At 38.8% G+C, this 13262-nt stretch overlaps 1 protein-coding gene across 1 annotated transcript; it reads right to left on the minus strand.

The window, feature by feature from the left end:
- Window positions 1-1452: 1452 nt before the first annotated feature.
- On the minus strand, window positions 1453-9257 carry prdm2a (PR domain containing 2, with ZNF domain a). Its single transcript, XM_073819415.1, has 2 exons — window positions 9195-9257; window positions 1453-8009 (listed from the first exon to the last, which is right to left on the minus strand). Exons 1-2 carry the CDS (start codon window positions 9211-9213, stop codon window positions 3565-3567), a joined length of 4464 nt encoding a protein of 1487 aa, XP_073675516.1. The 5' UTR covers window positions 9214-9257; the 3' UTR covers window positions 1453-3564.
- Between the last annotated feature and the right edge of the window lie 4005 nt (window positions 9258-13262).

A 13262-nucleotide genomic window follows, 5' to 3' on the forward strand; every position in this document is an offset into this window, starting at 1 on the left:
ATCCTAATAATGTTTATAAAACTCAGACCCTCTCACGACCCTGAAAGTGCTTTAATATGATGGACAAATTAAACTTTTCATTCGGCAAATACATCACTTCTAAACAATGAAAACTGGAAGACACCAGGGATGTGGGCGATGGAGATGTAAATTTCGTTGTGATGCAATCGTGAGGCGAGTCGATGCTGCCACCGAGTGGTTATTATTAGTAGAACACCATCACATGCTTTACATCACTGCCATATTGAAACTTAATACAATTCTTACGTAAATATATATATCATAATATTAAATAGGAATGTTGGATGTTGAATTTTTCTAAGTAAACAGCTGTGCAGTTAATAAAGACTATACACACTCATATGGTTCAGTAGTAAAAAAATACCAATGCTTTATCCTCTCACAATTTAGTATACTAATTTATTCTATTAAACTGGCTCAATATTGCGTCATTTTTCTCACGCTTGACAACAATAATTACTGTATTTGTATTATTGTAAGGGTAGGTTAATAGTTGGGGTATGTGTTGACGACGTTAATAAAATAGAATGTAATAGGTAGCAAATTCAGTTTATTATTTTTATTTTTATTTTTTCACTTCCAGCCTTTATTTGTGACACTGGATCACACATCGAGTCATAATGGTCAATTTTGTGAAATTGAGATATATACATCCCATGAAAGCTGGAAAAAATAAGGAAAAATTAAGTTGTAGAAAAAGTATTTACTTTTTATATTATATACAGGAAATTATATTATATACAGGGAAAAAATATCGATAATTTTAACCCATACAGTGTATTTTTTGGCCCTTACTAAAATACTTTGGCAATGGCCCTTGTCATATACAGACCCATGCAATGTGTTTATGAGGCTTGTAAGTGCTTTTGGAATGCATTTGACATCATCCTTCACTCTTGGGATGCATATAAATTGCTTGGGTATAGACCTTTTTCCTGAGTAAACGATGAGCGCCGCCATTACGAATTCTAACGTCAGATTGAATGCTTTTCTGTTCCGGTTTCCATAGGAACCCATTCAAATAGCGTCCATGTGTTTTTAATGTAGCTACCTTCCGCTGCTTCGTGTCATCTACACACTCATTAAAGTGAGGCACTGACAAATGACGGTAATTGCGACATTGCCAAGTGATGGCGCTATGGATGTGCTTTTTAAAAACATTTTAATAGGTTTAACATTAGTTTATTAGCTCGGAATATACCCTAATTTGACTAGAAACAATGCAGACCGGAAATGCAAAGCATTCTTTCAGTTAAGAGTCGGACTTACTTCCGTGTTCAGGAAAAAGGTCTATAGGATAAAAAAACTGATGTATTTTATGTTTATGACCTTGTTTGGCTTGTACTGTCATTTATTTTTTGTTATTTTTTTTGGCAATGGAAATGAAACACACATTCATTCAATTAACTTTAAAACAGAGCAATTTATTAAATCATTCAAGAACAAGGTTTCTAAAGTATATCGATTCAAATCAACACTGGAAATGTTGAACATTATTTTATCATTTCCCAGACCCCACACACATTCCACATTAAAGAAGCTTCTGAAACCCTTCAAACCTGCAAACCTCTTTTGGGTCAAGAATATGAATGCCACAAAGCAAACTTTAGACTGGAAATAAACTGTGGAATATGTTAACCTGAATTTGTCAGTAGGCCTACAATATTTCAAATATTTTTTTTATCACACCATCATAAAGGTCTAAAAAAACTCCAGATTTATCTCCAGTACTGATATTAGTACTGTAAATATCTCAAACAGGCATGCTTTGGTAACATTTTCAGTCACAACAATCAATCATAGTGTAAACAATCATGTTCATATTAGCTTTAATAAACCTTTTACCTGTTAACATGTTCTAAAACATTACAGTGGACCTAATCAAACAAGTTCTAATTAAAAGAAAATATCATTGTCCGTTTTAGGCCTTTTGTTTAGTATAATACCATGTTTACCATCAGACACAAATGTGTGCAAATTCGATCACAATCATCTTTAGGGCTACATTTCCAATCCTGATGCCAAATGCTTTCTTATTTCACAAATTAAAATCTTCCCAAACATGTACATCAAAAAATGAGACAAAGAAATTTGACCACTAACTAAATGTTTACACTGCAGTAGGAGGACAGCACAAAACGCAAGAAATACAGACTTTTGACATATATTCATAAATATTCTTTGTGAACAGAATCTATATTTCTCCTGCTCCTTGAGGTGCAGATGTTGTCAAGTATGCAGTATATTCTGACCCTCCTTTTTCCTCTCCTGCTGCATTTGTGTTACAGTGCAGAGTCTGATATATAATAAACACTCACACTATCACTCAAATTTGAAACCTCTGGCATGCATGAAGAGTCCAGACTGCATCTATACAACAAATAAAACACAACTAACACAATCTACAAAAATAGAAGCGGGTTACCATTACAATAATACCTGTGCTTCAGTGAACCTCACTGAACACATCTTCTTTTAAACACAGAATACTCACATTAATAATCAGTAGTAATTGTATTGCAATGCATTTAAAACAGGTAAATACGAACTACAGCATAAAGTGCATGAGTTCAGGGTTTCATTTAACACACCTAAACCAGCTTATCAAGGTCAGTCGAAAACCACAGGCAGATGTGTTAGAGCAGAGTATAGGAGCTGAATACAGATACAGAATATCGACCTCTGTATTAGCACATTAGAATTGTTTCAGACAGCAAATGTATTTACAAATGAGAGGTTGATATGGTATTATATGAATAGACAGTAAAGGGATTTAATAATGGTTAGAACATATATATTATAGCCTGCTAAAAATAAAAAAGTCAGAAAAATTAAGAGCATTCTTATTTTAGCCATCATTTTAAGTTTTAAGTCCAATATGATGGATCCTATACAGATATACAGTATGTTGCATTAAGGAGGCATTTTTAAGGGATGAAAATTCTGTCATTATTTACTCACCCTCATGTCGTTCCAAACCCGTAAGACTTTTCATCTTTGGAACACAATTTAGGATATTTTTGATGAAATCCGTGATGTCTCTGACCCTCCATAAACAGCAAGGGTCCTACCATCTTCAAGGTCCAGAAAGGTACCAAGAACATCAACAAAACATCCATGTGACATTAGTGGTTCAACCGTAATTTTTAAGCTTTGAGAATACTTTTTGTTGCGCAAAAAACTAAACTATTCAACAATTCATGGTCATGTTGTCTCCAAAATGGCACTAGGGTGACGTGGAGAAGAATTGTTGAATAAAGTTAAGTCCACTGATGTCTGATGACTATTTTGTCAATGTTCTTGGTACCTTTCTGGACATTAAACGTGGTAGGACCCTTGCGGTCTACTGAGGGTCAGAAAGCTCTCGCATTTCATCAAAAATATCTTAATTTGTGTTCCGAACACGAACGAATGTCTTACAGAATTGGAACGACATGAGGGTGAGTAACTAATGACAGAATTTTAATTTTTGGGTGAACTATCCCTTCAAAAAAAAAAAAAAAAAAAGATGATTGACATCAGTAATAATTTTTATAGTAAGTCTTATTTCTTGACCTGGAGAATGACAGGGCGCATGATGATGTTATGACTGTCTGGCTGTTTAAGTACTGTTGTTGTGGTGCTGGCCTGCTGCACACTGCGAGTAACAGGTCCTCCTGCTCTCTCTCTCAACCTCAGAGACAAACGGTCCTCCCTTCTGGGCTGTATCTTTATGTCACCCACTCTCTGCTCCATTTTTCTCCCTAAAACATGTAGCCGAACACCTGGCTCCCGACAGTTAACCTGAGCGACAGAAGAGAGGACTATCTGCTTTGAAGCCAGCTGTGGCATAAAGCCGCTCTTCAAAATAGGCTTGGCTTTTTTACTGGATTGAACCACAGATGTTGACAGAATGGTCGATCTTTTAAGCCTAAAATCCTGAGTGGAATCAGCTGCTGCGTTTTGCTTAATGATCTGATTCTTTGTTATTGTTTTTGGCCCGTGGTCTGACCCTTGTGGCTTTGCGCTCATATTTGCAATTTGTCTGCGAAGGCTCCCATTGTTCTCCTGGGCTGAAACAATGCTGAGTGTTCTTTTTTTAGAGGAGATTCTATTGGCCGGTCTCATGGGGCAGCTAAAAGCTACGTGTTTCTTTAAACTAGCATTGTATGTAAACTCTCTCCTACAGTGAGGACATGCAAAAACGCCCAGGTCGTCTTGAGCAAAGGCTTTTCTTCCCCCAGCAGGTCTACCCCTTTGCACCAGATGAGATTTCTTCTTATTCAGGATACTCATCTTAACCGACGATTCATGAAAGTGCAGTTTTTTTGGTTGTCCGAGCTTTTGAGAGAGATTCTGTTTACTATTAACAATCCTTGCAGGTGATAACACCCCATTTTGCGCTTTCGCAAACTGCTTAAGTGGTATAGGGTTCTTTTTAGGAGTGTATCGCTTCTTGTCACTAGCGTTAGCGCAAGCTAAGATATGCTTGTGTAGTTCAGGCATGTTGTCAAAGCTCTTACCACACTTGGTGCAACGAATGGCTGTGCTGAAGGTCTGAGGGATGTTGTGGGTGGTGAAGTTGGTGGCCGATGCTGCTGTCGTCCCAGTTGGTGTCCGATTGTGATATGGAAAAGGAGGCGGTTTGAAACTAGGGTAGTGTTGGTTAATGCCTAAACGTACATCTGGGCCTTTCGATTTGACGCCTCCAGATGCCATGATTTTTATTGTCGTGAACAACTCCTCAGAAGTGTTCTCCAAGGCATCCTTCTCTGCTTTTGAGGTTGTGTTGTCAACTTCTTGCTTAATTTCTGTGATTGGAAGGACTGGATCAGCCATGTCAATTTTGGGACTATTATGGTTTTCAGGTCTTAACTTGCCATGTACTGCTTCGGTTTGTGAGCACTCTTGACCAGGATGGAGATCTCGCTGATGTTGTTCCAAGTTGCAGAGAAAAGCAAATTCCTTAGAACATGTTTTACAAACATAAATTTTACCAATGCCATGATAACTGGAACGGTGCTCCAGCAAACCTGTGTCACTCTCGAACAACTGCACGCAAAATTCACATTTGTAGGGCCACTCTTTAGAGTGCTCACCTATGTGTTGACTAAGAATCTTCATCGACTGGAAGGGTTGTTCACAAACATTGCACATGAAGTTCTTGCAAAAAGGATGCAAGGGAGGTAACTCTTCTTCAACTTTGTTTTCCTGCTTAGAACAATCAGAGGACTGGACATATTCCTGTCCAATCTCATTGGTCTCTGCTTCAGCAACACTGGTGGAAGCAGTGAGGGACAATGTATCTGTAGGACTTGTTAACTGCTCTGTAGGTGCCAACTCTGTGGAGGTTTCAGGTAGTAGGGTGGTGTCAAGACTGGGAGGTTGTGGCTCAGATGGGACATAAGGTTCTTGCTGTAATGCATCGACAGGAATTTTATCTGAGAGAGCTGGAAGAATATTTTCTGTAGACTGCACTGCAACCGTATACTCAATAACAACAGTGTTTGGAGGAAAGGCCAAGGACGTGACGTTGGACTGGTTAACAGGCAGAGGTGGAGAAAATATTTGTGCATCAGAAGCCAATACAGAGTCTACAACCAATGTTCTTTGAGCTAATTCACATACAGCAGGATCAGCAACCCAGTGAGGGCTTTGTAAACTCAGTGAAGGGACTGCAGGTATAAGAGTTTCCAGACCTCCAGGAGCAGAAGACCCCCAGTCAGGGATTGTCACTTTCAAATCACCCTGTGAAAGATGTATAGGATTATCACCACAGTCTTCTAAACCTCCTGTGGGTATTACATTGTCAGATACTACGAAGGCTGAATGAAGAGTTTGAATGTCCTGACTGGGTTCCACTGTGGGAGTCGATAGAAAGGATACAAAAGTTGGAGATGGAGAAGGTGAACACTGAGGTGGAGGTACTGGGGTAGCTGGATAGATACTGACAGGAGCGAGCAGTGGAGGGGTTGGATTGATTGAAGCAGGAGGAAGAGCCAATTCGAACAAGAACTTTTCAGGTTTTGGTGGACCTGCATCAGACACTGCCACAACTGCAAGGTTTGCTATGTCAGGGACACTTAAGACACCTGCAGCAGCTGGAGCTTCAACAGAAGGAATATCTTCCACACCATACTCATTCATAAGCACCTTCTGAAGTATACTAGAGTTAGGTTTACTCTTCCTTATTAAAGCAGGCTGAGTGAGGTAGACTCCAGCTGGGTCACAGTCTAAACTCTTTCCACTAATACTTAAGTCCAGAATGGACTCTGCTAAGGCATCGCTGCTCTCTTGCTTAACCACAGAATTTGAGAGGTCCAGTGGTTGTTGATTACAGGAGTTTCCACCAGTTCTTGATAGAGAGCAGTCCAAGGGCAAGATCTGTTGCTGTACTGGAGCTCCATCAGAGCTGTTTATGGGTGAAATTAAAGGCTCAGGTTCTTCATTGCCCAAAAGGCTCAACCCATGGATCTCCAACTTTGGCTTCTTGGATTCTGTAGAATCAAGATCCTGCTGTTCTATAGTCACATCAGGGGTTTGCTGTGGTGAGCTGGGAGGGGAGGTTGTCCTTCTCTTAAATCTAGATGTCGTTGCAGGTAAAACAGTCAAGGATAAGGGAGGACCCAATTTGTGGCCATCAGCAATCAGTGCAAATGCCTGTTTACTCCCATCCTGATTTTGCAGGATCTGCTTGAGTTTCGGAGACAGATACACAGTTTTTTCCTTGTGAAAAGCGACTGTCTCAATGCACTGAGGTAAACGAGTAGCGACCAACGGAGATCCGGATGTAGAGGACAGTGTTAAGGATGACAGAGTAGATGAGGACGTACTCAAGATGGTTTCAGACTCTAATTCTGTTTTTATTTGTGGGAGTAAAGGTGGGGTAGATGTCCTACGTCTGGTTGAGGACTGCCCAGACAGATCAGAGGTAAAACTGCTGGCATTGGTTTCCAATTTAAGAGCTTGTGTAATTTGAGCTGGACTGATTATAACAGCATTTAATCCAATCACAGCAGAACCTCCAGAGTTTATCTCAATCACCTCGCAGTTATTTACAGCACTTGTCGAGACAATTTTCCCATCTATGTAAAAGCTGAGATTCTCTGAAATGTTACTGGAGATGTCAACCATGTACTCCCTTTCCTGATCGATGTCCTCTGCACACTGTGAGCTACCAGTATGGCTATCCTGCGCCGTCTCAATAAGCTGTTGTCTTTCAGGTTCTTGAATGATTTTGACCTTCTTATAAACTCCTCTAGGAAGAAGATGACGCTCATGAATCCTACGCTGATGTCTTCTTAGACTATTATGAGTCCTAAAGACTTTTTTGCAATACTTACAAACATGTGAGGCTTTGACATCACTGTTTTTATTATCCTGTTCACCATCAGCGACATTGATGCACTTGTTTGGCTCTGATGCTGTTTTCAGAGGTTTGGCACTGCCAGGCACATTCTGACAGGAAGTGCAAGGCGCATCTGGGAGATCATCAGTCTTCTTATTTCTGTTTTCATGTCTTTTCTCATGCCTCCGACGACTAAACAATGTACTGAAAGTCCTTCTGCAGCGACTGCATTTAAACCGCTGTGTGTGGCAGGTCGAAAGTGCATGTGTTTGTATGTGACGCTGCAGGCCTTGACTACTTGCAAACCTTCTCTCACAGCGAGGACAAGGTAATTCACCCTGGGGTTTACTATTAGGGTCAAGGTCACCCTTAGTTTCATTTAAAGTCAACTCAGTCCCATAATCCTGTTTTATCATTTCAACATGCTCAATCTCACTTGTCTGACAGGCTTGATTTTGATTAGCTAGATTTTGGGACACAGACTCGCTTGCATTCTGTTTGTCTTTGCAGTCCATCTTCACATCTTCTGTCTCTTTTTCAATCTTTCCCCCGTCTGGCTCCGAGATGCTATGTAGTGCAGTTTCATCAGAGTGGGCATCTTGAACTTCATGCTGCTGGAGAAAAACCTCTGATGCCATACTAGGCCTCTCCTCTTCTTCAACTGAAACATATGAACATGCCTGTGACACAATAAAGAATTTTTATTTTCTGAAATAAAAATCCAAAAAGTTCACCCAAAAATGAAAATTATCCCATGAATTACTTACCCTCAAGCCATCCTAGGTGTACATAGCTTTATTCTTTCGGTCAAATACAATCTGAGCTATATGAGCTTTAATAAAAAAAAAATGTCATGGCTCTTCCAATATTTTGGAATGGCAGTGAATGGCTGTTTGAAGTCCAAAAAAGTGCATCCATCCATCATAAAAAGTACTCCACACAGCCCCAGGGGGTTAATAAAGGCCCCCTGAAGCAAATCGATGCATTTGTGTAAAAAAATATCCATATAACTAGGGCTGGACAATAAATCGAATGATATTGTGAGGCGCGTTTAGTCAATGAAGCCGGTACTTTGATTAGTAGTAAATCTCTATCACGTGCGTTCCGCTCAGGTTCCGTTGGAGCGGCAATTAATACACAGAGACGTAAATCTCTGACAAGCTACGCCAAATCGCGCTCAAAATCGCATTCGATTCTCATTCGATTTTGAGCGCGATTTGGCGTAGCTTGTCAGAGATTTACGTCTCTGTGTATTAATTGCCGCTCCAGCGGAAGCTGAGCTGAACGCACGTGATGGAGATTTACTACTAATCAAAGTACCGGCTTCATTGACTAAACGCGCCTCACAATATCGTTCGATTTATCGTCCAGCCCTACATATAACCATAATTTCTACCTTCCGCTAACTTTCGTATGCACGTTTACGTTTTGAGTCAGTGGCGTTCCAGCAGATGATGTATAGGATGTAGGTATAGTTCTAAGATATTTTTTTTACACGAAAGCATCAATTTGCTTAAGGAGGCCTTTATTAACCCTCAAAGGCGTGCGGAGTACTTTTTTACGATGGATGGATGCACTGGATTTCAACTGGACTATTGAATATCAACAGCCATTCACTGCCATTATAAAGCTTGGTAGAGCCGGGACATGTTTTAATATAACTTTGATTGTATTTGTCTGAAAGAAGAAAGTCATATATACCTAGGATGGATTGAGGGTGAGTAAATCATGGGGTCATTTTCATTTTTGGGTGAACTATCCCTTTAATATATCTACTATGAGCAATCTTGTCTAATATATGTCAAATACATTTCTAAATCTACAAAATTAGAAAAAAATAACTTACTGTCATCTGATCTCCACATTTCCAAACTGCCCTCTCTAATGTTTCTTCTAGGGTATGTAGGGGGCCCCCTGTTGGTTGAGGAGAAAATAAATGCAGTAATATTTCTTAACAATTTCTATGATGTAATTTTAGAATTAAGCACTCAAAGACAACAATAACTTAAAATTAACAAAGCATAAGGGATATCTCTATTAAAATTACACAGTTTATCAGAATCTATTTTTGTGTGTAAGATCATTAACCATGTGGGTGACAGAGAGCGTAGTTGCTGATTCATGGCATGCTGCAATGTCACACCTGACGGACATCTGAAACTAACCCAGAGCAAACACATACACATAAATGCAATCAAATTACTTATTTTAATATCTGAAATGAGTAAACAAGGATTAAATTCATTATAAAGTTAAATGAATAATACAAATAGTAATAATTGTGATAAGGTAAGCAGTTGAGCTCATTATTGAAAATTTGCTTTAGCTGAAGAGCTAAAACATATTTCTCTCAAGAACACTCACTCCCTTCAACATAAAATGATCAATAATGCAAACATATGCATCTAAAAGGAAAGCATTTACATTTTAATGGGAAAACTGATGATTGTTGTAAAAAGGACAATCGGGTTAACCAATATAAAATTAGCTAGAGTGAAATTACTATTGTAAATGTATATTGTCGTCAAAAGGTTACTATAGATCTTGATTTATGAATTCATAAAATGACAGGTGTTTTCTTGTAAAACATACATATTTTCAATATGAAGATCAAAAACAAAGAAAGGAAGCTCATGGGGTTCCTTTATAATCCACCTGTAAGACTGTGGAGGTGTGGGTGGGGTCAGATAAACTTACCTAAGCTAATAATATTAAAGAATCTCATTTTACAGACGCCTCTTAGGGTCACAGGGCGTCCTAATGTAGTAAACTGACAAGTTATCCACACAATAAAAACGGACCATTGTCTACAATGCTCAAGAAATAACGTAATGCACGCATAACTGCCGCATTCCCGTTGTACATATGCGGGGAATCGATTTACCATACAGCGGCTGTTTATAATATCTTACAGGCCTATTTAGATTTTGACTTGTGTGGAAATAATTACACAAATGCACAACATAAATACATGGCACCAGCGAATAGATTAAACAGTAAAAAGCGGGTATAATCGTCCAAACGTTTATATTGAACAGTCAGGGCGCACATGTTGCGGTGTCTGACAGCCCTTTAAATAAAACAAACCCTGTTTGGCACTGTCGCTAAGCGCAGTCGAGAAGGTCACGGGTAGAGACACACGCTTCACGTTAAAGTGCTTCGATATCCATTTAGTTAGTGCGCCTGTATATCGCAGTGATTTTTATGGCGTAATTGCGTGCACAAAAATACTAAAAATGCATACATGGTTAGTCCCAGTGCTAACTCTAAGACAACATAAACAAGACTGACATCGCAAAGCTTCGGCGAGCCATTTTATGCCACATGGTTTTGATTAGGTATGCCCTTTGGTCTCTGCAATAAATTGGCTATACCTGTGTATTGCTTACCAGCTTTGTTGTGACGCCTCGCAGCTTGAGTCTGGTGAGCACGCGCAGGACGCTCGCTACTGCAGACTGCACTGATGACAAGGCGAAGGCGCATGTGCGAGATCTCATGCACCTGTATAATTACATGAGATATTACACGTAAAGCACAGGGACAACAGTTTACCGCTTCCTTTAACTGCATGCACTTGAATATTTTCAGGGAGATATTATATTCTGCTAACGTTTAGTTAGTTCACAAAACTGTCTGATGAACAAAAGGCGTTTGTGCTTGGCCAAACTGAACCAGGATTTCCAGGGCAAGATTCTTAACAACATTCGTGTTTGTTCTTATCATTTCAGGTGGGTGAAATATTAGGGTATCTTAATTAATACTGCTCGTACATATCTTTACCACCTATTAACTTTAGTTTGTCAAAATACTGCACCCTTTTCTGCTCACTAAGTCCTGATTTAGCAACATCCACACATTTTCCCCCTGGTTCAGAAAGCATAAATTAAGAAGAACTTATTCAATGGTACATTGACCATGCAATCCATTCTGTTGTTTACATCCGAGTATCGCCGCACATCCGGGTAACAATCTATTTTTCAAAAAGTATTTCTGCTCATGCGAACGTTAAGGGAACATTCAATTTTATCGTTTAATAACTCTTGAGTGTTCTCTGAAACAACAACCAAAATGTTTAAAAAAATGTGTAAATAATGTTTTTGGACTAACGTTTTGAGAACATTAATTAAGACTAGCTAACTTTGAACAAAAATCCTATCAATGTTACTTGAAGAACGTTTGTTCATAACTTTGAGAGAAAATTCTGAGGACATTCCCTGTTAGTTGGGCATCTACAACCTCGAACCAATATTTACATATAAGAAGAGAAGAGCTAAAAAGAGCAAAGGGGCACGGCGTTTTATTGCCAGTATGTTTGATTTCATGTTTATGTGTAGACATTAAACACTATCTGAGGAAAAAAAGGTCTTAAAGGTGAAGTTGACTTCCAGAATGAAAATAATTTACTCACCCCATTGTCATGTCTTTCTTTCTTCAGTCGCAAAGAAATTAAGGTTTTTGAGGAAAACATTCTAGGATTTTTCTCCATATAGTGGACTTCAGTGGGAGCCAGTGGGCTAAAGGTCCAAACTGCAGTTTCATTGCCCTTCAAAAAAGGGCTCTACACGATCCCAGCACAATAGCTCGATCTCACACATTACATAATCAAGTCCCTTATTCCTTGGCTGGGATCGTGTAGAGCCTTTTGAAGCTGCATTGAAACTGCAGTTTGGACCTTAATCCCACTGGCCACCATTGAATCCACTTTATGGATAAAATTCCTGGAATGTTTTCTTCAAAAAACTTAATTTCTTTGCAACTGAAGAAAGAAAGACATGAACATCTTGGATGACATGGGGGTGAGTAAATTATCAGAAAACTCATTCTGGAAGTGAACCTCTCCTTTAATAATAAATATTAGGATTAAAATGATGCAGTGTTGAGGAAAGTTACTGTTAGAAGGAATGCATTACAATGTTGACTAATTGTTTTACTTTTTAATGGAATATAATGTGTTACATTACTTTCATGTTATTTTTTCACATGTGGGCTTGCTTAAAACGTAAAAAAAAAGTTGGATCTTTGGCATATGTAAAAGCCACTTTTACTCCAAAAGTGAAATGAATAAGCCTCAGGCTAAAGAAAATTTAAAATCAGTTATTAACATAATTTCATTATTGCAGGTTTGCATGGTTTTCTGAGTTTAATTTTCAGTTTTTTTTTTTTTTTTTTTTCACTTTGAGGCATCCTGAATCTGTTTTCAGGAGACCTGTCAGTCTATAAATGGGAAACCAAAGTAACTGGCATTACTTTTTTGAAAAAGTAACTCAGATATTTTACTGTAAATTAAAAGGTAATGCACTACTTTACTAGATACTTGAAGAAAAGGAATTAATTACGTAACGTAAGTTACTTGTAAATTGTAATGCATTACCCCAACATTGAAACGATGCAGTCTGTCCAGTTCCAGAAACCCAATTTCCTGTAGTTATTACAAGTGTCCACTAGAGGCCGCTGTGTCCCAACTTGTGATGATGTAAGGTTCTGCACTAAAAAGTGATGCATTGGCCAATCGAGAGCTTGCATTGTATATTTACAGCTAATGATATACTCACTACAATATATCTGAGTGGTCTTTAAAAGAAACATAATAGAAACCACTGAATTACCTCTCAGGCTGACATCTGATGTGCGTGTTGGTGTATGTTTACACATGTGATTGTTTCTGTGTCAACAAATAGGACCCTGGGTCACATTTTTGTCTAAAGAGGAGTGGGAAACATCAGTATGCCATGTTTATTGTGAAACCACTTGTCTTCAATGAGCACATGGGCTGTCTGTGGAATGTATATGCCTGCTTTTAGTATCAGTGGTCAGCAAGCTTCTGTTCTGTTCAACAATCACCCATTATAGAACTGTCACATTACTCTGCATTAATCTTCACCTACTCACCCGTCATCTGCGGTGTTGTCCCACT

The sequence above is a fragment of the Garra rufa genome, chromosome 15, assembly GCF_049309525.1.
Source record: "Garra rufa chromosome 15, GarRuf1.0, whole genome shotgun sequence".
Lineage (NCBI taxonomy): Eukaryota > Metazoa > Chordata > Actinopteri > Cypriniformes > Cyprinidae > Garra > Garra rufa.